Raw genomic sequence first — 22,466 nt, forward strand, 5'->3', positions numbered from 1 at the left:
TCAAACAGTAAACACATTTTTTTGTGATGGTCACATTTTAAAAAAGTCAAGCTGCACAAAAGCTTGAAAGTCCCACTCTGGTTTTGATTTATCCCTAAAAACTCATCTCAGATTGCAAAATAAGAACAATTCAGCCTTACATGTGTGTCCTGGAAACTGATTCTGAAGAAGAATGATGACACAGAAAGCTGCACCCTCTACGCTGACAGGATTGGTTGATTAGATTTGCTACATATGAAACCCCAGAAGTGTGAATCTTGGAGTTGGCAGCTTATTTTGGTCATGATGTGTCTTCTCGCCTCGAGGAAACATCATACGGACATTTTAACAAGAAAGAAAAGTAGATTTTTTTTAACCCGAGGTGGTCTTTAGGTACTTTTCTACACGACAAATTTGTTTTAAATCAAGTGTAAAATATATAACAATCAGTTCCCACCACTCGTATCACCTCGTCTTCACTGCATTAGAACCCATTACTGCTCATTGTGTAGCACTCAGCTGCAGAAGGTTGAGTTCAGCTGACTTTGTGGACTCAGTTACGCACTTAGTGTGGTTACATAATGACTTTTGCTCCTGTGGCCTCAGAGCCAGTGGAGGGTAAAGAAGGACTTAATGAAGTCTATTGGTGCGCACTGACAACTCCACGCTGAACTCCACTGACACCGGACACCCACGGAAACCAGCGAAAATCTCAGATAAAATCCTCAAAAATATATTTTGCTTGTTTCAACCTGAGATATTTTGGAGTTTGCCTCAAGTTGAGACCTGGTTTTATGAGATATTTCACTGGACTTACTGTATTTTCACTAAAAATCAAACACCTGCTTACCCGTGTCCTCGCTGCACTGAATTTCTCCTCATTATTGGAAACTTTTAAAAACGACTGCATTCTAAAAACTGGATCTATTCCACACAAATACCCGTATTTCAAAATAAAAGCACAAATCTGTCTTTTGCTGGAGCTGACATCGGTGAGATCGTGCTGTAATTGTGCACAGAGGCTGAAGCAGTGTGTTCTGAGCAGCGGCAACCCCTTCACCCCTCATGCACTGCTGCACAAGGTCGAGGACTCCAAGTTCACACGGTTAAACGCCCCGTTTCTTCATCCCGGTCAATAATGTGACAGCTTGTTCACTTTTAATATCTTTAATTTGCCTTAAGAAACCCTGATTCAGAGAGTGCCACATAGAGGCCAAAGTGAGTAGAAACAGCAGGTTACAGACTCCAGGCTGCTCAGCTGTGAACAGTCTGGGTTAGAGAGGCCATAAACTCAGTTAGCACAGCAGCTGTCCATGCAGAAGGCTGCGGAGGATAAAAAGTAAAAACAGAAGACAAGCTTTTACATCCCTACACAGACAAGGAAGGTAGTCCAGTCTCTTTGCACATTTTCCACAAATTCGAAAAAAACAAAAAAAAAAAACAGGAGAGTTAATATAAGAGTTAAAAACAAACTGTTGCCGATTGAATAAGACAAATCAATAGAACACAAGAGCACGACACAGCAGGCCTAAGAAAACGACTAGTGATCTAGTCTACTTACAGTAAAACTCAAATCGCCCTCACAGGAATCATCTCAGACGTCGAACCAGCTTTCCAGCTACATGTTCAAAAACAGACCCAGTGAACACCAACTGATTATCCGGGACGACACAGCGAAGGTGCTCCAAACCTTTGGATAGTCACGCGCATAAATTAGGAAATAAATACAACCTTTTCTTTTTTTCCGTTCAGTATATATCCAGAGCACCGGCGGGCGCTCAGAGTTAGAAAAGAAACAAAGGACAAAAGGGTAAAAACAAGGCAGGAGACACCAGAAAGTCAAACTAGAACACAAATATACAGCGTTTTAAACCTTCTGTCCTACACAGCGACTTTTTGAGGCAGCAGAGACGGACAACGTTGGTGTCAGTGAGGTGGGGACGGCGCTTAAACTATGTCTGTCGGGGCAAAAGAACAAAAATGCAGAAAACACTGTTTATTTTTTTTTTTAGACAAACTGTCGATCTGTGATGCCTCAAAAAGCTGACGTCCTCAAAGTCCCCTGAAAAGGTGAGACGGGAGCAGCTGAAGAGAGACGGAGTGCAGAAAGAAACATTCATCAATACGGCTTTTTCTAAATTGACCTTAACTAATTTACACTCTCAGCTGAAATTACTTGGCCTTGGCTGATTTTGCACGCTAAAGAAAAAGCAAAGAAGACTTCATCCCAATGAAATCTAATGATTTTAGATAGCTGACATATTTTAAAAGACTTCAGACTTGCATTAAGGCAAGAAGTTGTAAGTTAACTCCCAAAGTTGCAGCATCCAAAGCCTGAGGATATCTGTATGTTTCTTTAACTCTTCTACACTCCAAAGTTATGCACTCACACACTCTCTCTCTCTCTCTCTCTCTCTCTCACACACACACACACCAATAAAGCTCAAGAAAATCAATGCTCAGTATAGTTACAGTGACACAGACTCGACCCAGAACATCCTGAGATCTTAAGCCTACAGTAGTAAACTGACTTCAGACCCAAACGACAGACTTCTCCTCCAGGTTGCCTGATGCATTTCATGTCGCCGTCCCTCATCTGTTTGTGATGCCCTTAAACGTCTCAGTGAGGAGACGACGCTGAGTTACGACAGTTTAAGATCGGAGACGGACAAAAAGCGGGTCCGCAGAGTCTCTAAAATCCCATCAGTCGTGAGCTCCTCAGAAAAGAAAATGTATTTAACATATAAATATCCTGACAGATAAAACACTTCAACTCGTTAAATGGCCTTGGCTGAGCAGACTTGGCAAAGTGTGAATACTTAAAAACTCACTGTTGTAACGGAGACACAGCTGTGGGAGCCTAGAAAAGAGCATGTGTAGTCTTATTGCTTCAATAGTACGATAGTTATTTGCGCCTAAGCAGCCTTTGTGCAGTTCTAATATTACCGCAGACACAGCGTCTCCACTGTTTAAGAAGGCAGGCGGTGCTCTTTTCTGTTCACTCCATCAGAGTGTAAATATTGTGCAGGTGCAAACTGCTGCACTGCTTCCCTTTTTCATCTGATGTCACGGTGAAAAAATTAAAAATTAAAGAGCTCGAACTCCTATTGGTAGCTTCAGATGATGTCACCCAGGTCCTATAATCCCTACTGGAGGATTCAGATGACATCAGAAGAGGTATTATTAGTGCTGGTTAATATTAAATGTATTAAGGCCTGATGTGTGAAACACAGTTCAGGGGTGTTTCTTTTTGTACGGGTCTCTCCTTGGAGTCCATTTTATGCATGTAGGAGGAGCCATCCTAGTTAGTTAATGTGAAAACAAGCAGCTTTTCCTGTTTGGTTAATTGTTATTATTTGGATGTTTCTGTAGACGAAGCAGTTTCTTATTTCAGTTTGTCTTAAATCCTATTTGTTGCCGAAGAGCTGCAGGTCGAGACGGACCCACACTTCTCCCGTTGGAACTTCATGCAGCAGAAGACGACGTGTTACTGGTCCCTTGTTCTCCAACTCTTTCTTTATGGTTGCCACGGGAACCTCGGTCCGACCCAGGAAGTCTGGTAATGTAAAAACAAAAAGGGCACATCTGTTAGGAGGAATAGGATGTAAAAATAAAGCTGAGCCATTTGTCATCAGAACATTGTGCTTAATAAACCACAACATGTTAAATGTAACTCCAGCTGCTTGCAGTTTAGAAATCAGAAGTTAGGTTTAGTACAGAGGATGAATTTTGCAGATTTAAAGAGACATCAGTAACTGAGAGAGTACGGACAGTTAAAATAAGATAAGGTAACTAGCATGTGTCTGACCATCAGGTGAAAACTGGTCTCTTTCAAAGATGGTGATGCAGAGGACGTCCTGGTAGAGGTCTTTGATGTGAAACTGACAGTTGAAGTTCCACTTGGGGTTCAGAGTGTCGTTGAGCGTTCGGGATGTGAAGATCTGAGCTCCCATGGTCACTTCACAATAAGGGTTGCTTTTACCTGGAGGAGGGAAGGGGACACGAAATGTAAGAAGAGATCAAGACCATCAAAAACAAGGACAGAGGGGAAAAAAGATTGTCAAGAAAAAAAAGTTAGTAAGAATAAAACAAAGCAGACAAAATGGAACATAGAGGACACAGGGAGGGCTTTATGACAGAGAACCAGTCTGTTTCCTATTTCCTGGACTCACAAAACACCCTGTAGCGAACAGATCAATTTTGACAGCAGCACTCAAGTCTGGTAGGTGGTGGTTTTTTGCCAACTCTTCAGCATGTTCTGCCTAAAATTAGTTTTCCTGAGTAGAATGTTTCAGCTTCTGCTAAAACTTAGCAGGTGTCCAATTTGGCAGAAACACGTCTTCCTCATTCTTCTTGTTTCTTTCCACAGGTTTCATACACGCTCGCTCACGACGGCAACACTGTCGTGATTCCTAATCAGGTCTGACTGGCATGTGACTCTTGCTGGGAACCAATATTTTATGTATATAAACTTATTTTTGGTTCAACATGCGCTGAGCTTGTAAACTAGACCTGAACTGGTTCTCAGATTAAAAGCCCAAAGAGAGGCCTCTGACTTGAACAAAGGAAAAAAAGAGACGACAGACACAGTTCAGTGTTTGTATATCCTGGTTTCATTTGGCATCCATGCAGCAGGAATTAAAAGCTGGATTCCAACACAACAGTTAAAGCTCAGTGTGTTTTTCTGTTAGTCCACTGAACTGGAAGTACATCCTGTACCGCGCGTGTATTCATGCTCACCGTTGGGTTTTCCCGCCTTGAGTTCGGTGGCTTCTAAAATAGTAACAAGGAGTCGGCCGATTCCACTGGTCTTGACAGATCGCGCTGCAAACACACGCAGATGGATTTATGGTTAACTGAGATCTTCACACTGGGTGGAACAAATATGGATGTTGTATGTTTGTAGAGACAAACCTTGATAAGCTTTTTCCCTTTTTTTCTTTTCAGTCTCAATAAACTCTTCAGAAGCTGCCTTGATCTTCTGAACCCACGCCGTCCTGAAAACACAAAAAGCACTTGTAAAGGTCTCAAACGCACCACTGTGTGTGTGTGTGTGTGTGTGTGTGCGCTGCTACCGTTCATTGATGTTGTCGGTCCTGAGTATGTAGACTCTATCGATGTGTGAGATGTGGAAGATGGGGTCATCACTGGAAGGATCTGGCAGCTTCACCAGAACTTCATTTAGCAGCACAGGCTACGGGTAAAAAAACAGAATAAATGAGAAACTACAAAAGCCTCATGCTGCCTCAGAGGAGAACATGTCTACTTTGTGCACGTCTTACCGGTTTGTACATCTTGAGCTGCACATTGTTCCTGTTGCTGAACAGTTTATCAGGCCCAGACGAAGTGAACTGTTTCGCCGCGTGAGTCAAAAGTAGAAAGTCATTAAAGAGGAAAGCCCAAAGTTCCTTGTTGCTCTTCGCTTTGAACATCTGAAAAAAAGAAAGAAACTATGTGAGATAGTCGTATATAATTGTGGTCAACAAAAATGATAAAATGCGATTAAACAATCATGAGCACAGTTAGCAGCTTTACTTTTAAATCCAGTCAACTGTTTAGAACCAAAAGACAAAACCGCAAACACTTTTCATGGTGGTGTATCATCGCTGCCTCAGATCCGTGTGTTGGGTTTCTGCTCACATGAAGCAGCTCACTGGTGTCTGAAAGTTTCACTCTGTGGTCTGAGGCTTGTACCAAGTCAACATCCTGGGATGTGACCCAGTAAAGTTCTGCATTTCATCTCCCTGCATGTCCCCCTCTGCCTGGTCTCTTTAACTTTCTTATATTTTAAAACATTTATACAGGCGGATGAAAAATACTTTTCTTTAGAACAGGAAGACTCACTAGAGATGCTCACAGACTCTGACTGTATTCAGGGTCACAGTTTGACAAACTCTGCCGTGTTACTCACCTTCCCACTGTGGAGCAGCTTCCTGGGGCCCAAACAGTTGGTAAGTGAGTTAAAAACTAAATGCTGTGAGAGGAAGAGAGAAAGTTCAGAGTAAATCCTTCACGTGCTCTTTGCAATTAGCTATGATGAAAACCAGTCTAACAGCAGATGAACAGTGAGTTTAATACCTCTGCAGCGCCGTCACACTGGACGTGGTTCTGAATCCATTCCAGTCTGTCAGAGTTCTCCTTCTCTCTCACGCCCTCGTTTACCTACAGAGGATAATCGTTGAGCACAGAACCTGAATAAAAAGATTCCTTTGACACACTAATTAAACTACGAGAGAAATAATAATATGACGAACCTGTTGACAAAGTTCCTCTGCTCTCTCCAGAGCTTCCTTCAGAGGACCTCGGTCAGCGTGGCCCTCTGCAGTACACTCCAGGATCTACAAACACACAAAAGTAAATACAGAAACACATTAACTACACCCACCAACGAGAGACTAGACCGTTATTTATTGCTAATCACACACTAGAAGGTCAGTATTTGAACCACAGCAGAAGAGCTGGTGAACACGATGGCCTACATTTTTGATGTGCAGTGGGTAGCGTGTGATCCTCTGCATGGGCTTCAGCAGGAAGCTGGACAGCGGCATGCCTTTACACCGGTAGTCTGTGGCGATTTTCTAAAAGAAATAGACGACAATGTCAATAAACATTCTTGCTTCTACCCACATGTATGTTATGAGAAAACACATGCAGGTCTCAAGAGGTCAAATGTAAGATGTTGAAGTTGTATGAAAAGCATATAAAGTCAGTTTAAACTCCAATAAACAGCAGCAGAAACCAAAAAGTTGTCACGCTATAAATGGAAAACAGGCATCTCTTATTGAAGTGTTGACAGTGCAGTAAATGTGGATGTCAGACGTGAGATGGACCATTTGTCCACCTCCTCCAATCTTCCACCCTGTCACTCTGGTGTTTATTTCTCCCACTACACCTTTCTTTCCTCTGTCTCCTACCTTGAGGAAGTCCTTGAAATCGGGCTCGCTGTCGGTACGAGTTTGAAGCAGCGTGGCGCCGTTGATCTGGCAGGAGCAGAAGCGGATATATGGCTGCATGTGGGACAGCTCGGCGGCCAGGATGTCTCCGATCATCTGCACCGGCATGTTCTCCCCGCCCATCTTCTTACGAACACGGAGCGCCCTGCACACGTGTGAATAAACACAAACAGCTCTGTATTGTTGCACACAGCAACACTAAAACAACTGCACTTGTTATCACTCTATCACTGTTATTTCTAGATCCGTTTGCTCCGTCTGTGTGACATTTACTTGACAAGTTTGGTGTTGCAGGTCAGCAGTTCTTTCCAGTTGACAAAGATCATGCCCATCTCTGTGTCGTTCAGCCGGCCTGACTCGGACATGGGCTTGTGGAAAACCTACACAAAGGAATAAAAGTACAGATTTACAAACACTAAGAGGTATGTGATCAGGAGAATATGCAACACATCGCTCCTTAATTCAATTCTGTTTTGTCACAGCATGTAATAGTTGTTGGATGATTTACTGCACATGTAAATTGAACATAATGGAGCTTCAGCAGGATTACCTCCAGCACTATCTGCAAGTCTTCCACATATCTCTCCTCGGTCTGCAACAGCTCGTGGATGTAACCCTGTCTCTTCTTCTCCTGAGGGCTCAGCGAGTCCAGGCTGTTCAGGTCTGCACACCCTGCAGGACAGCAGCGATACACAAGAGAGGGTTTGTATAAAAATTAAAAAAAAAAAAAAAAAAAACAACCAACCGGTTGGGGCCACTTCAACAAAACCACGGCAACACGTCAGCACTGCATTTACTGCCTCCTGCTGGAAGTTCTGGCACGAATACAAAACCGATTCTTCGTACTCCACTTGGTCGTGTTTGTGTGCACATTACTGAAGCTTTCAGACAGGAGGCGGGAGACGACAAAGGGGAAGAAGAAGAAGAAGGATGGAAAAGGAAACACAAAAGTCCGTAGTCTTGATCGGCAGACACACACTTACCTAGTGCAGAGAGTCCATCTGCCAACTGTGAGGGTCCTACACAAACTGACTGTTGCTCCCCCACAGACCCTTCTCTCTCCTCTCCCTCTCTTGCTTCACCTTCATCGTCTGTCTCATCCCAAAGGTTTAGAAAGTGAAATCTGCCTTGCGAAGCCATCGGTATGACAGTGATCCTGTTTCTTCAGGTGTATCAGTTAGTCGTCTGTTTTACAGTTGAGTTTTATTCCAAATCTGGTCGTACTCTGTCTCTCCTGTCTGGTTTGTCTCTTTCTCCTTCTACGCTGTTATCTTCTCGCTGCTGGTAAATCTGTTTGTACCAAAACAGGAAGGGAGATTCTTTCTTTCTTTTTCACCCTGACGCATGTTCAGAGTAGCTAAAGCTCACTTTTTTTTTTTTTTTTCTCTTGTGGCACTGAAATGAGCCTGAAAAACACAGCTCACATTCATAGAGGATATTCAGATTAGACAGCTGATATTATATTAGGTTTGGTAAAGATTCAGCCAGAATTACGTGAATAATAATTTTGTGAAAGCCAAACAAAAGCAGAGAAACACATCCAAACTATTTGAGAATCCACCCTTTGCGACTAATTTAGTTAATAGTAAAAATAATCGGACGATAGACGCCAGAAAAAAGGGGAAAAGATAAAAAAAGAAAGCAAAATGAAGGACCTGGCTGAGAGAATGTTCTTATTTATCTGTTCATCTTAATCACATGTATTGTGTTGACAATATAAACACACACACACACACACATGGTAGAGCTGAGCAAAGATATTTCATTTAACAATAACACATCACTAAACTGTCATCTCAAACCAATCTTTGTTTTTTAAACGTTTTATTTCAGAATCAGAAAATATATTAGACACATCTTCTAAAATAGTTACACCGTCTTTTACCACAAATGTTCTATATAAAGTCGGTTGTGCTAACAGCTGCTGCGGTGACCTCTTTGTCAGTGTGGTTCGTTCACCCAGTTTGACTGCAGCTTGAAATCTAACAGACGTTCACTAAAGTCTGGTGCCCGCTGAATTAAAAAGAAAGAAAAGCGTAACATGTGCTTTAATTTGCTTTCCTCGCATCAGGGATCATCAGACTGTAATGTAGCATCATTCAACTGAATCCATGGCCACAGTATATATTTTTCACTTGCTGAACGGCAAGAAATGCATCCCCAACGCTATTTTTTTTCTAGTGTGTGACCTGTAGTGAACACCGTGAGCCTGTTCACTTTGTGCATAAATGAAATCAGTCAGAGCAGCAAAAACAGCATTCGTTGAATAGAAAGTGCAGCAATCATTTCTCATCGTCACCCCTGGGAGTGAAGCTTATTCTCTATATCGTGAAGAGTCGCTCACTTCAAGACTACATATGCTCAATTATGTCTCTGTTAGTAGTATTAGCAGATCCGCTTATGGCTTTTATATGTGCAGGACTAACTGTATGCTTCTGCTGTTCTTTGTCACAATCAAAGGCCCACTGCAAAATGGTTATAGTGAGCAGACATCCAAGCTTCTACCGTACAAGTGTACTGAGCAAAAATGTAGTTGAGCATGTCTTGTTTACTTCCTTTTTAAAGTATTTCTTTTTGTAAAGACAGAAACTTAATGACTTGTTTCAAGCATTTTTTGGCTTGAGTCAAACNACTTTTAAATCCAGTCAACTGTTTAGAACCAAAAGACAAAACCGCAAACACTTTTCATGGTGGTGTATCATCGCTGCCTCAGATCCGTGTGTTGGGTTTCTGCTCACATGAAGCAGCTCACTGGTGTCTGAAAGTTTCACTCTGTGGTCTGAGGCTTGTACCAAGTCAACATCCTGGGATGTGACCCAGTAAAGTTCTGCATTTCATCTCCCTGCATGTCCCCCTCTGCCTGGTCTCTTTAACTTTCTTATATTTTAAAACATTTATACAGGCGGATGAAAAATACTTTTCTTTAGAACAGGAAGACTCACTGGAGATGCTCACACACTCTGACTGTATTCAGGGTCACAGTTTGACAAACTCTGCCGTGTTACTCACCTTCCCACTGTGGAGCAGCTTCCTGGGGCCCAAACAGTTGGTAAGTGAGTTAAAAACTAAATGCTGTGAGAGGAAGAGAGAAAGTTCAGAGTAAATCCTTCACGTGCTTTTTGCAATTAGCTATGATGAAAACCAGTCTAACAGCAGATGAACAGTGAGTTTAATACCTCTGCAGCGCCGTCACACTGTACGTGGTTCTGAATCCATTCCAATCTGTCAGAGTTCTCCTTCTCTCTCACGCCCTCGTTTACCTACAGAGGATAATCGTTGAGCACAGAACCTGAATAAAAAGATTCCTTTGACACACTAATTAAACTACGAGAGAAATAATAATATGACGAACCTGTTGACAAAGTTCCTCTGCTCTCTCCAGAGCTTCCTTCAGAGGACCTCGGTCAGCGTGGCCCTCTGCAGTACACTCCAGGATCTACAAACACACAAAAGTAAACACAGAAACACATTAACTACACCCACCAACGAGAGACTAGACCGTTATTTATTGCTAATCACACACTAGAAGGTCAGTATTTGAACCACAGCAGAAGAGCTGGTGAACACGATGGCCTACATTTTTGATGTGCAGTGGGTAGCGTGTGATCCTCTGCATGGGCTTCAGCAGGAAGCTGGACAGCGGCATGCCTTTACACCGGTAGTCTGTGGCGATTTTCTAAAAGAAATAGACGACAATGTCAATAAACATTCTTGCTTCTACCCACATGTATGTTATGAGAAAACACATGCAGGTCTCAAGAGGTCAAATGTAAGATGTTGAAGTTGCATGAAAAGCATATAAAGTCAGTTTAAACTCCAATAAACAGCAGCAGAAACCAAAAAGTTGTCACGCTATAAATGGAAAACAGGCATCTCTTATTGAAGTGTTGAAAGTGCAGTAAATGTGGATGTCAGACGTGAGATGGACCATTTGTCCACCTCCTCCAATCTTCCACCCTGTCACTCTGGTGTTTATTTCTCCCACTACACCTTTCTTTCCTCTGTCTCCTACCTTGAGGAAGTCCTTGAAATCGGGCTCGCTGTCGGTACGAGTTTGAAGCAGCGTGGCGCCGTTGATCTGGCAGGAGCAGAAGCGGATATATGGCTGCATGTGGGACAGCTCGGCGGCCAGGATGTCTCCGATCATCTGCACCGGCATGTTCTCCCCGCCCATCTTCTTACGAACACGGAGTGCCCTGCACATGTGTGAATAAACACAAACAGCTCTGGATTGTTGCACAGACAGAGTCCACATCAACACTAAAACAACTGCACTTGTTATCGCTCCATCACTGTTATTTCTAGATCCGTTCGCTCTGTCTGTGTGACATTTACTTGACGAGTTTGGTGTTGCAGGTCAGCAGTTCTTTCCAGTTGACAAAGATCATGCCCATCTCTGTTTCGTTCAGCCGGCCTGACTCGGACATGGGCTTGTGGAAAACCTACACAAAGGAATAAAAGTACAGATTTACAAACACTAAGAGGTATGTGATCAGGAGAATATGCAACACATCGCTCCTTAATTCAATTCTGTTTTGTCACAGCATGTAATAGTTGTTGGATGATTTACTGCACATGTAAATTGAACATAATGGAGCTTCAGCAGGATTACCTCCAGCACTATCTGCAAGTCTTCCACATATCTCTCCTCGGTCTGCAACAGCTCGTGGATGTAACCCTGTCTCTTCTTCTCCTGAGGGCTCAGCGAGTCCAGGCTGTTCAGGTCTGCACACCCTGCAGGACAGCAGCGATACACAAGAGAGGGTTTGTATAAAAATTAAAAAAAAAAAAAAAAAAAACAACCAACCGGTTGGGGCCACTTCAACAAAACCACGGCAACACGTCAGCACTGCATTTACTGCCTCCTGCTGGAAGTTCTGGCACGAATACAAAACCGATTCTTCGTACTCCACTTGGTCGTGTTTGTGTGCACATTACTGAAGCTTTCAGACAGGAGGCGGGAGACGACAAAGGGGAAGAAGAAGAAGAAGGATGGAAAAGGAAACACAAAAGTCCGTGGTCTTGATCGGCAGACACACACTTACCTAGTGCAGAGAGTCCATCTGCCAACTGTGAGGGTCCTACACAAACTGACTGTTGCTCCCCCACAGACCCTTCTCTCTCCTCTCCCTCTCTTGCTTCACCTTCATCGTCTGTCTCATCCCAAAGGTTTAGAAAGTGAAATCTGCCTTGCGAAGCCATCGGTATGACAGTGATCCTGTTTCTTCAGGTGTATCAGTTAGTCGTCTGTTTTACAGTTGAGTTTTATTCCAAATCTGGTCGTACTCTGTCTCTCCTGTCTGGTTTGTCTCTTTCTCCTTCTACGCTGTTATCTTCTCGCTGCTGGTAAATCTGTTTGTACCAAAACAGGAAGGGAGATTCTTTCTTTCTTTTTCACCCTGACGCATGTTCAGAGTAGCTAAAGCTCACTTTTTTTTTTTTTTTTCTCTTGTGGCACTGAAATGAGCCTGAAAAACACAGCTCACATTCATAGAGTATATTCAGATTAAACAGCTGATATTATATTAGGTTTGGTAAAGATTCAGCCAGAATTACGTGAATAATAATTTAGTAAAAGCCAAACAAAAGCAGAGAAACACATCCAAACTATTTGAGAATCCACCCTTTGCGACTAATTAAGTTAATAGTAAAAATAATCGGACGATAGACGCCAGAAAAAAGGGGAAAAGATAAAAAAAGAAAGCAAAATGAAGGACCTGGCTGAGAGAATGTTCTTATTTATCTGTTCATCTTAATCACATGTATTGTGTTGACAATATAAACACACACACACACACACATGGTAGAGCTGAGCAAAGATATTTCATTTAACAATAACACATCACTAAACTGTCATCTCAAACCAATCTTTGTTTTTTAAACGTTTTATTTCAGAATCAGAAAATATATTAGACACATCTTCTAAAATAGTTACACCGTCTTTTACCACAAATGTTCTATATAAAGTCGGTTGTGCTAACAGCTGCTGCGGTGACCTCTTTGTCAGTGTGGTTCGTTCACCCAGTTTGACTGCAGCTTGAAATCTAACAGACGTTCACTAAAGTCTGGTGCCCGCTGAATTAAAAAGAAAGAAAAGCGTAACATGTGCTTTAATTTGCTTTCCTCGCATCAGGGATCATCAGACTGTAATGTAGCATCATTCAACTGAATCCATGGCCACAGTATATATTTTTCACTTGCTGAACGGCAAGAAATGCATCCCCAACGCTATTTTTTTTCTAGTGTGTGACCTGTAGTGAACACCGTGAGCCTGTTCACTTTGTGCATAAATGAAATCAGTCAGAGCAGCAAAAACAGCATTCGTTGAATAGAAAGTGCAGCAATCATTTCTCATCGTCACCCCTGGGAGTGAAGCTTATTCTCTATATCGTGAAGAGTCGCTCACTTCAAGACTACATATGCTCAATTATGTCTCTGTTAGTAGTATTAGCAGATCCGCTTATGGCTTTTATATGTGCAGGACTAACTGTATGCTTCTGCTGTTCTTTGTCACAATCAAAGGCCCACTGCAAAATGGTTATAGTGAGCAGACATCCAAGCTTCTACCGTACAAGTGTACTGAGCAAAAATGTTGTTGAGCATGTCTTGTTTACTTCCTTTTTAAAGTATTTCTTTTTGTAAAGACAGAAACTTAATGACTTGTTTCAAGCATTTTTTGGCTTGAGTCAAACCTGGAGGATCTATTCTTTCTCACATTGTCCACAGGTTTGAGAGACAAGAAGAAGAAAGTTCCAGTCAAACTTAACCCTCATGTCTGAATACAGGCACATCTCTGAGGGGAGACAGATGTAATTAGTGGGCTCCAAGTGAGATGAACTCCCAGAACTGGAGAGCAAGAACGGTGGAGAAAAATAAAAAGTTTCAGAAACAAGGCGAAAAGAAAAAGAAAGAAAAAAATGAAATGTAGAAAAAAAATGTCAAGGGAAAAGGTGTCGGGGTAAATGGAGGGGAAGTATTTGTGACTCCGTGAAAAGAAATAAAAGGAAGGAACAAGGACGAGCCACAGAGAAACCCACAATCGCTCTGCTTCACTCACTTTCCCTGTGATTCAGCATCATCAATCAAAACAAGAGCCGAGGGAATCAACAAGGCACCGAGGCTTTAGCATCTCAAAGAATCAGCACAGAGAGAGTCACGAGAGAGTCGCTTCAAGTTCCAATTCATTCACTCAAAGATCCCGTTTTTTCCATTTTTAATCTGACACCTGTTCACAGTCTGTGTTTCTCTCACACATAAACAGAACAGTTGCTCAGTGGGAGAAGTTAGTGGGTAGAGAGTCCAGACACTCCGCCCGGGCAGAGCAGAGTGTGATAGTGGGTCTCTCTGAAGTCAGGAGGAGGAGAGAAGGAGGAGGTGGAGGAGGAAGAGTCTTTCTACCACCCTAGAAGAAGAAAGAGACAGAGGCCGAGGAATGAGAGAGAGAGAGAGAGGGAAGGAAAAATACAGATCAGAGAGGGAGAGAGGGAGGAAGTGAGAAAAACAGGGAAATAGTGACAAAGTCAGTGGGAAGAAAAGATAAACGGATGGACAGATGTGTTGATGGCAAACTATCAGTGATGGTGGGTAGGGGGTGGATAGATGAAGGTAAGGTTTAGTTAGTCACAGAAATTTGAAGCAACATGGAAGTGATTTTAACATTTCCTTTCATATATATACTGTATTTCCTTAAACAACAACCAGGAGTAAATAGTCAGGGGTTCGGTCACTACCAACAAATACAGGCCGGCCCCTACCATACAATTTTTCACAGTAATAAAAAAAGAAATAGAGGGTTTCTGTCGAGTTAAACATTTGCTTCACATCGACTGTAGTGAGCACATTGGAGAAGTTGTGGCAGCAAAGCTTGTGGATGCTAGCTAACCTGTTATGCATGTTCTGTCATACCGAGCGGCTCCATGGCGGCTTGTTCTATTATTCTTACAGTTTGGTATCTCATCTTCTGTTAAATCTGCTGACACATTCGATTAGCAAAGCTGTGACATCATGATTCCTGTGTTAACCAAAACGAGTGCATATAAACCGATAATCTACTAATAGCGCATGTGCTGAGAAACCTGAATTGTATCACTGATCTAAGGTCTGAGTCTCTCCCCTCTGTAGTGTTCATAGTGCTATCAACTAATTCTAGCGAAGCAAACAGGAGCAGATTAAAACAAGTGTTGATAATAAAATATCACAAATACAAGCCTGCCTCAAATGAAGGTCTGCTAATCTCTGCAAACTAAAAGGTAAACAAAGGTCCTGGTCACTATTTGAGGAAAAACAGTACCCGTGATATAATGATGCCTGAGAGATTTACTTACACTGCTGGCTGGGGTCGCACTCCGCTGTGGTCATCTTCACGTAGTTGATGGGGAACAGGCCAGTGACCCCGTTGAGCTCCCCTTTCCACCAGTCAGGGTTGTTCTTGTCTAGAACGTTGATGAGTTGCCCTTTAGAGAAGCTCATCTCGTCCTGATTGGCGGCCGTGTAGTCGTATATGGCGATCACCTGACAGACTGACGGAGGAGAGCACAGAGCGCATTATAGTTATTAATACGTTTTGCCTCACGTCACCTCTCACCCCCACATGACCTCCAAAGGTTTGTGTTTACCTGGTTGGTGTGCTGGTGTTGACTTTCCACTGTTAGATCCCAATATTTTAACATTACTGGAAGGGAACCAGCCCTTTTGACGCTTTTTACCGCGTGCCTGGAGTTAGAAAACAAAAGCAAACATGATTGATGAAGTTTAAATCAGACAGGAGGGATGCTGGTGACAAAAAAACAATAGTCTTCAAAGTCTTGAACGCACAGTTTTCCATCAAAAACCTCAAATGCAGATGAGGGTCATAATATAAGTCAGAGGGGTTGCACGCTAATTAATAGGACAGAAGAGCAAAAAGGACATAAACAATTACTTATTTCTCAAACTTGCACCTCCAAAATGAAAGAAAAACATGAGAAAAAAAGAAATTACTTGAACTAGTCACAACCAAACTGCTGCAACTGTAGGCTGCTACACTAACAGTCAAGTCTGTGGTTATCTACTGTGCAGAAATAAGGATGCATTAAAAAAAAACATTACAAAAAACAGATAAGCGCTGACCTGCAGTTCTCCAAGCCACCAGCCAGAGGCGGTCTTGCCGAGGATGACGATGAGCTGACCATTTTCTAGACTTAGCTGCTCAGAGCCGGTAGAGGAGTGGGCCCTGATCACCTGGGCGATCTCTGCACGCACACAAGACACAAATTAAAATGAAACTACAGCAAAGACACAACCAGGAATCGAGTGAGGAAAAAAACGACAGAGGAGAGGGTGAACTCACCTGGCTTTTTCTTTCCAGATATGCTTGATGTCTGTAAAAAATACAAATTATAGGTTTGTTATTTTAGTATAACTACATCACCACAAACTAAAGAGCTAAATCAAGACCTCTTAAACATATTTCTGTACATTATTTATCACATTAGATCAGTTCAGCCCCTATATGTAAGAATGTCTCCAGTGTCCTTACATCAGCCTCTTTAGGTTTGACGTAGTTGCTGGGGAAGAGGCCTGTGCGGTCGCCTATGGAGCCGTTCCACCACTCTCCCTCCCTCTTGCTCACCAAGATCACATCTCCCTCACTGAACGTCAGATCACCAGGCTCCGGAGACTCGTAGGTGTACAACGCCACATATTCTGCAAACACACATGAACATAAATAAACAGCGATGTAGCCACAGGTAAGGTCGTGCTGCTAAAACAGGCTACACTCCACAATTTGGCAGTTGAGAGGGTTATACTAACTACACCAGAATGACCGTCTGCAAGATTTCTGACACGTAAGAAATGAAGATGAACATTATTTAACTCTGAGGGAAATCCACATTATCTTTGTAAACTTAAGACATGACAAATAATTTAAGTTCCAGATGAAGAAAGTCATGTATGTCTGTCAACACATGTGAAATCCTCATTAAATGTTGCAGGTTGTATATAATGTGTGAAGCCTGAACAGTCATTCAACTAAATTACAATGAGCTTTCACAGGAATTGTTACTGTACCTTCAAGCTGCAGGCTGTCGCTAGACTCTGGAGCATCAGAGGTGGAGCTCTTAATGCTATAAACACAAAAGAGTACGAAGATTATATTGCTACACTTATTCATCTGTTCCATCCATCGTTCACATATATTCCTATCAGGATCACAGGTGCAACCAGCAATCGTGCACAAAGCATGCACACACAGCCGTGTCGATCAGCTTCTGCTGGGAAATACAAGGCCTTCTACAGTCAGATATCGCTGAGATGAAATATCATAAATCAGGGATTCTGCTCAGGGCTCCTTAAACCTGCAATGTCACTGCTTTGGTCATGAGCCAAACCTCATGAATACAAGTAAAGGTTAGAAAGTGCACTTGATTGACCGGTAAATCAAGAGCATCACTTCCAGGTTCAGTTTCATCTCAACATTCTGACACAGTGCAAGCTGCAATTATACAGTATTCACTGTAATTAATATATATGAATGAAACTGCACGCTTCGGTGTGATACGTAAGTGTTGCGACGGCACATTCCGCATCACGGGAAGAGAAGAAATCATATCAGTGTCCTGAATTCCTATCATACTGCAGCTGTTACCACACCCGTATGCGCAGGTACATTCACATGTATCTTGTGTCTCCTGTCAGTTTTCAGTGATTTACTGAGATAAAAGCATCTCAACAGTAACAAAATGGTATGGAAGAATGATAGCTACGTGCTTCAGGTAACTGAGACAGACAGTGATACAAAACAGATCCTGACCAGTGATGCTTAAATTGTGGATCACTTAAGTCAACTTAAGTTTGAATAATATTATTTGAGGTCTAATGTAAGAAAATGTAAAGCAGATCTAAGGTTCAGGAATCATTCTGTAACATCTTCAACATACAGTTAATAAGAAGCAAAAACAAAAATTACAAAAACATGCAAATGAAGGCTTGTTAGCATAACTGGGGAATTGAAATAAATTAAATACTTGGCAGCACAAGCTTCGTCGACAAGTCTGGACTGGCACCGATAAATTATCCTAAGGGTTGTTTGACTTTAACATTGGTAATGATGTCCTCAGAAAGAGCTCCAAGATTCATTTTAAATTAACAAATGCAGCTAGATTGATTCAAGGTGGGTATGAGCGCTTACTCTGAACTCTCCTCTTCACCCAGCAGTGTCACATATGTCTTGGGGAACCAGCCCTGTTCACCGTTCAGCTCTCCCAGCCACCAGTTCTCCTGCTGCTCCAGCACCTGAATGACGTCGTCCTTGTTGAAGTTCAGATGGTTGTCTGTCTTTGCTGTCCAGGAACACAGAGCCTGGGCCAACAGGTTACCTACCACCTGCTGAAAAAAAACAGCGCAGTGAGTATCTGAGCATTTCTTCATGTCCTGACAACAATCACACCGCAGCAGGTACAAAGTAGAAGCTGATCTAGTTACTTTCTAGTTACCTGTCCTTGTGTCTCAGAGGGTGCAGGGTTTGGAGAGTGTGTCGGTGTGAAAGCAGACTTTGTCCCCGCTGCCTTGGCAGCCTCAAGGGCATTGGAGAGCTGTGACTGGAGCGGCACTTTAGGGGAAGCAGCAGCAGTGTTATTAGCTGCATCTGACGGGGCGACTCTCTCGACGTAGCTCTCTGGGAACCAGCCCATCTTCCCCTGTCTGCTGCCATACAGCCAGCCCTCCTCTCGCTCTGTCGTCTCATCGACCTGACAGAACGACACAGAAACGCTTGAGAGAAAAGCTTTTACATGAGGAGGAAGAGGAATGAAAGAAATGACATCTGCACAAGAATATGTGTCCTGACAATCTGGACAGAAAACATCACTTTATTCTTACCTCAATGATATCGTCTGCACCGAAGCTCAGCTCTTCGTTGTTTCGCGCGTCGAATGGATAGAGCGCTTTGAAGGATGTGAGAGCTGCTGACTTTCTGTGTTGTTTGGCCCTCGGCTGCCCACCTGAAGCAGCACATCAGGAGTCATAATGTGAATCAATTGAAGGGTTTTCAATTGAAACAAAAAACTGAAAGACAAAAGTATGACAACTTGTTTGTGAATGTCTCACCCTTCCTCTCCTCTAGTCCTCTCAGCAGAGACGTCAGTTTCTCCTGAATATCCACCTTCCCTCCATTTGGCTGCTGCTGACGAGATGCCTCCTCCTTCCTCTTGCGCTCCTCCTCAGCTTTCCTCCTCCCCTCTTCCTCCTCCTTCCTTTTCCTCTCCTCTTCTGCCCTTTTTCTCTCCTCCTCACGCCTCCTCTTCTCCTCCTCCTGCTGCTGATGAAGCTTTCTCCTTTCTTCATCCTGCTTTCTCCTGTCCTCCTCTTTCTTCTTTCTCTCCTCCTCCTCTCGCTTTCTTCTGTCCTCCAAATCTCGGGCAGCCGCTACGGCCGCCCTCTGCCTCCTCCTCTCCTCCTCGTCCCTCTCCCTCCTGCGCTCCTCCTCTCTCCTCTCCTCCTCTAACCTCTTCCTCTCGTCCTCCCTCTTGCGTCGCTCCTCCTCTTCTTTCCTTCTCTTCTCCTCTTGCCTCCTCTCTTCCTCCAGTTTCCTCCTCTCTTCCTCTAACTGCCTCCTCTCCTCCTCCAGCTTTCTCCTCTCGTCCTCCTGCCTCCGCCTTTCTGCTTGCCTCCGACGCTCCTCCTCTTCTCTTTTCTTTCTGTCCTCCTCCTCTCTCTTTTTCCGCTCTGTCTCTTCCTTTGCAGCCCTGAGAGCCTGTCTCTCTTTCTCCTCTTCCTCCCTCTGTTTGGCCTCCCTCTCCTCCTGAAGCCTCCTCTGCCGCTCCTCTTCATCCCTCTTCAGCTTCTCCTGCCACTGACGCTCCTTCTCCATCTTAATACGCCTGTGAGTGTGAAAAGTTTGGCCGTCAAGAATAAAAAGTTCTTTTCGGTCCGTTTCTCGTGGAAATTCTACAAGTCAACAAATCAAAACGTTCACTTCATTATAAAATCCAACAATACCACTGCACTGTACCTCTGAGCTTCTTCCTCCTCCTTCCGCTTCCTTTCCTCCTCATGTCGTTTCTTCTCCTCGTCCCTCCTCCTCTCCTCTTCCTGCTCCTTCCTTCGAATCAGCTCACGCCGTTTGTCTTCTTTGATGCTTCGCAGTTTCTCCAGTGCTGCCTGCTGCTTTCTCTGGCTCTCTCTCAGCTCCTGGTATACACAAAAACACACACACATCAGCAGAGTGAAAGACGTGACTGAATTAAATAATGAATGACTAGATAAACAGAAAAGGATAAGGACTGTAAACAAACAGCATGCACAAACAAATAGCAGCAAACACCTGGCTACAGTGCACGAGAGAAAGCGAAGAAAAGAAAGAGATATAAGTCGAAAGAAACAAACTTTAGTAAAGACCAAAAGAAGTCAGACAAAAAAGAAGACAAGAACAACAAAGAGACCTAAAGCAAAAACCTTTAGTAGGTAGAAGAGGTTACGGAGGCAGGCCAGCAGACAGAAGACAGCCTGAAGCATTGAGTCCTCAGCACCCACATACTGTAAAGGTGGGGAGAAGGAGTATGGGATGGATGAGAGGAAGGAGAAGGGATCCAGTGGAGGAAAGAGCAGAGCATTTCCAAAGGAGATGAAAGTGCAGAAGAGGCAAATTAAAGTGAAAGGAGTAAAATGGGTGACAAGAAAGTATGATGGGAATGAAGGAGGACAAAGAAAAGGCCTCAAAGGCCAGGAATCAGAAGTGAGGATTAATATTTTACTATCAAGGTGCTGCACAAAGATCACAGCTTTAATCTCAGGCAAACAACATGCAAAGACGTGTTAGGTTTAATCTGTAAGGTAGCGAGAATCAAAACTGCCAGCACCTCCTTGTTAAAGCGTCAAACTGCCAACTGTAGAAACACACTTCTGATCACATATTGTACTAACAGTCATAGCTAGGTGGTCATTTTAAGTGTTTAGCTACTGATACTAATTAAGAATGAGCAGCAATAGCTCAACTTATTGTTAAAAAGAGGTTTGAGGAGTAACAAGCACAGTGAGAAACATATCACAAATTTAAGTCTTGACCTTTTCATTACTGGGCATCAATGACAGGACTAAACTCTCCAGAATACAATAAAGTACGTAAATACATCCGTGCTGTCATGACATTTTTAATTGTATGCCTTTAGGGGAAGGTTGTCACGACAGCTCAACACGGTGAAGTTCCCCAGGATGAAAAGCATCCTGAACAAATGTTGGTGACTGGTCAGTGAGCCACGGCTACAAACAAGAACTAATATGATAAAATGAACATTCTTTCTTGAGGTATTTTGGATATAGAAACAGTTCTGCAGCAACATTTTAAAAAGTGAAATAAAGACTTTGGACTCTTTATCTGTACTTAACTTTTTATGTCATGTTGAAGAACTGGTACGTAATTTTCCTGAATAAACACAGGCTCAGCATGATTGATATGAGTGAAATGTTGTTATAACTAATACTAAGTTGAGTCACTCTAATAATGCAATGCTTGTGACGAATTCCTACCTGCATGTCTTTGTTGTACTGGTCCATCTCAGCTAGTTTGGCAGCAGTTTCTTTCTCCAGAGCTTCCATCTGGTCTCGCAGTTTCATACATTTCCCATTTTTCTCTGTCACACCCCTCTTTAGGGTGGACAGACTCGACACTATCAACAGAAGAAATTCAGTTAAATTGTCTGTTTGAGACCATTCCAACAACAGGAGGCAAGTTTATTGAGCAAAAATATTTCAACGTATAATTTTCCAATACTTTGTTGTTGTAATTTTGTACACCCTGCATACGCTTGTACATTTACCATCTTAAAAACGTCACAAAATTAACACTGTGTTGCAGTAGTCCAATGTATTATGTTAAATGAGTATCATAATATATACATTTAAAATGTTCAACTACAAGAACACAGTTTTTCTATTAAATGTTTTGCACTTCTGCCTATTTTACATCCATCCCTGGCTCCTGAGTTTATTTTTCCTGAGCTGTGCCCATTTATAACCCAGTACTCACCAGGCAGGTTATTTAGACCCATGTTTCTCAGTTTTTCATTCAGTCTCTTCTGCTCTGGACTCAGATGAGACAGCTTCCTCTGGAACTCCTGATAGAGAAAACGCAAACAAGAAATTCATCACTAGAGGAAAACGTCTGAGATAACAATAATACGCTCCCTCTCAGGAAAGCAATGAGCAGACACATAAACACTGATAACACAGAGCTGCTACAACCATTAATAACTGTCTCAGCTAATTTGCCACAATAAAAACACAGGAGCGACTGAGGTGAACTTGGAAACGCATGGGCAGAAAAATATCAAGCACACAGACCTCTAGCTGTCTATGAAGGTCGTTAATATCCTGTTGGCGTGTCTCTTTCCTTTGATTGTTCAGATCGATCTCCGTCTTCTGAAGTTTCTTTTTGTTTTGAACGTCCCGCAGTCGGTCTGAGATCTGACGATGTTTGTTGCCCTGAAGCAGAGAGACAGAAGAAGACAGAGAGGTGAGGTAAATTTAATGTGTTTATGATGGGTGAAAGACATCTGA

General features: G+C 42.8%; 1 protein-coding gene across 2 annotated transcripts in view; it reads right to left on the reverse strand.

Moving 5' to 3' along the window:
• Positions 1-1,130: 1,130 nt before the first annotated feature.
• The window catches only part of itsn2b (intersectin 2b), a 39,639-nt gene continuing 18,303 nt past the window's right edge, over positions 1,131-22,466 (reverse strand). Inside the window, exons 14-40 of one of the 2 annotated variants that reach the window (XM_008300470.1) lie at positions 22,251-22,391; positions 21,937-22,024; positions 21,438-21,577; positions 19,924-20,102; positions 19,020-19,792; positions 18,792-18,913; positions 18,407-18,661; positions 18,103-18,299; positions 16,983-17,038; positions 16,450-16,616; positions 16,261-16,291; positions 16,041-16,162; positions 15,548-15,644; positions 15,257-15,451; positions 11,545-11,666; positions 11,268-11,374; positions 10,945-11,128; positions 10,510-10,608; positions 10,285-10,368; positions 10,109-10,192; positions 9,942-10,004; positions 5,262-5,411; positions 5,055-5,173; positions 4,894-4,976; positions 4,720-4,803; positions 3,788-3,961; positions 1,131-3,535 (exon numbers count right to left, since the gene is read on the reverse strand). In XM_008300470.1, coding sequence (XP_008298692.1) covers positions 3,387-3,535; positions 3,788-3,961; positions 4,720-4,803; positions 4,894-4,976; positions 5,055-5,173; positions 5,262-5,411; positions 9,942-10,004; positions 10,109-10,192; positions 10,285-10,368; positions 10,510-10,608; positions 10,945-11,128; positions 11,268-11,374; positions 11,545-11,666; positions 15,257-15,451; positions 15,548-15,644; positions 16,041-16,162; positions 16,261-16,291; positions 16,450-16,616; positions 16,983-17,038; positions 18,103-18,299; positions 18,407-18,661; positions 18,792-18,913; positions 19,020-19,792; positions 19,924-20,102; positions 21,438-21,577; positions 21,937-22,024; positions 22,251-22,391 — 4,065 coding nt within the window. In that variant the 3' untranslated portion in view covers positions 1,131-3,386. Of the gene's footprint in view, positions 3,536-3,787; positions 3,962-4,719; positions 4,804-4,893; positions 4,977-5,054; positions 5,174-5,261; positions 5,412-9,941; positions 10,005-10,108; positions 10,193-10,284; positions 10,369-10,509; positions 10,609-10,944; positions 11,129-11,267; positions 11,375-11,544; positions 11,667-12,801; positions 14,335-15,256; positions 15,452-15,547; positions 15,645-16,040; positions 16,163-16,260; positions 16,292-16,449; positions 16,617-16,982; positions 17,039-18,102; positions 18,300-18,406; positions 18,662-18,791; positions 18,914-19,019; positions 19,793-19,923; positions 20,103-21,437; positions 21,578-21,936; positions 22,025-22,250; positions 22,392-22,466 lie in introns of those variants that run through there. The other variant, XM_008300471.1, reaches the window with a different exon arrangement.

Source organism: Stegastes partitus, unplaced genomic scaffold, assembly GCF_000690725.1.
Source record: "Stegastes partitus isolate 25-593 unplaced genomic scaffold, Stegastes_partitus-1.0.2 Scaffold1546, whole genome shotgun sequence".
NCBI lineage: Eukaryota > Metazoa > Chordata > Actinopteri > Pomacentridae > Stegastes > Stegastes partitus.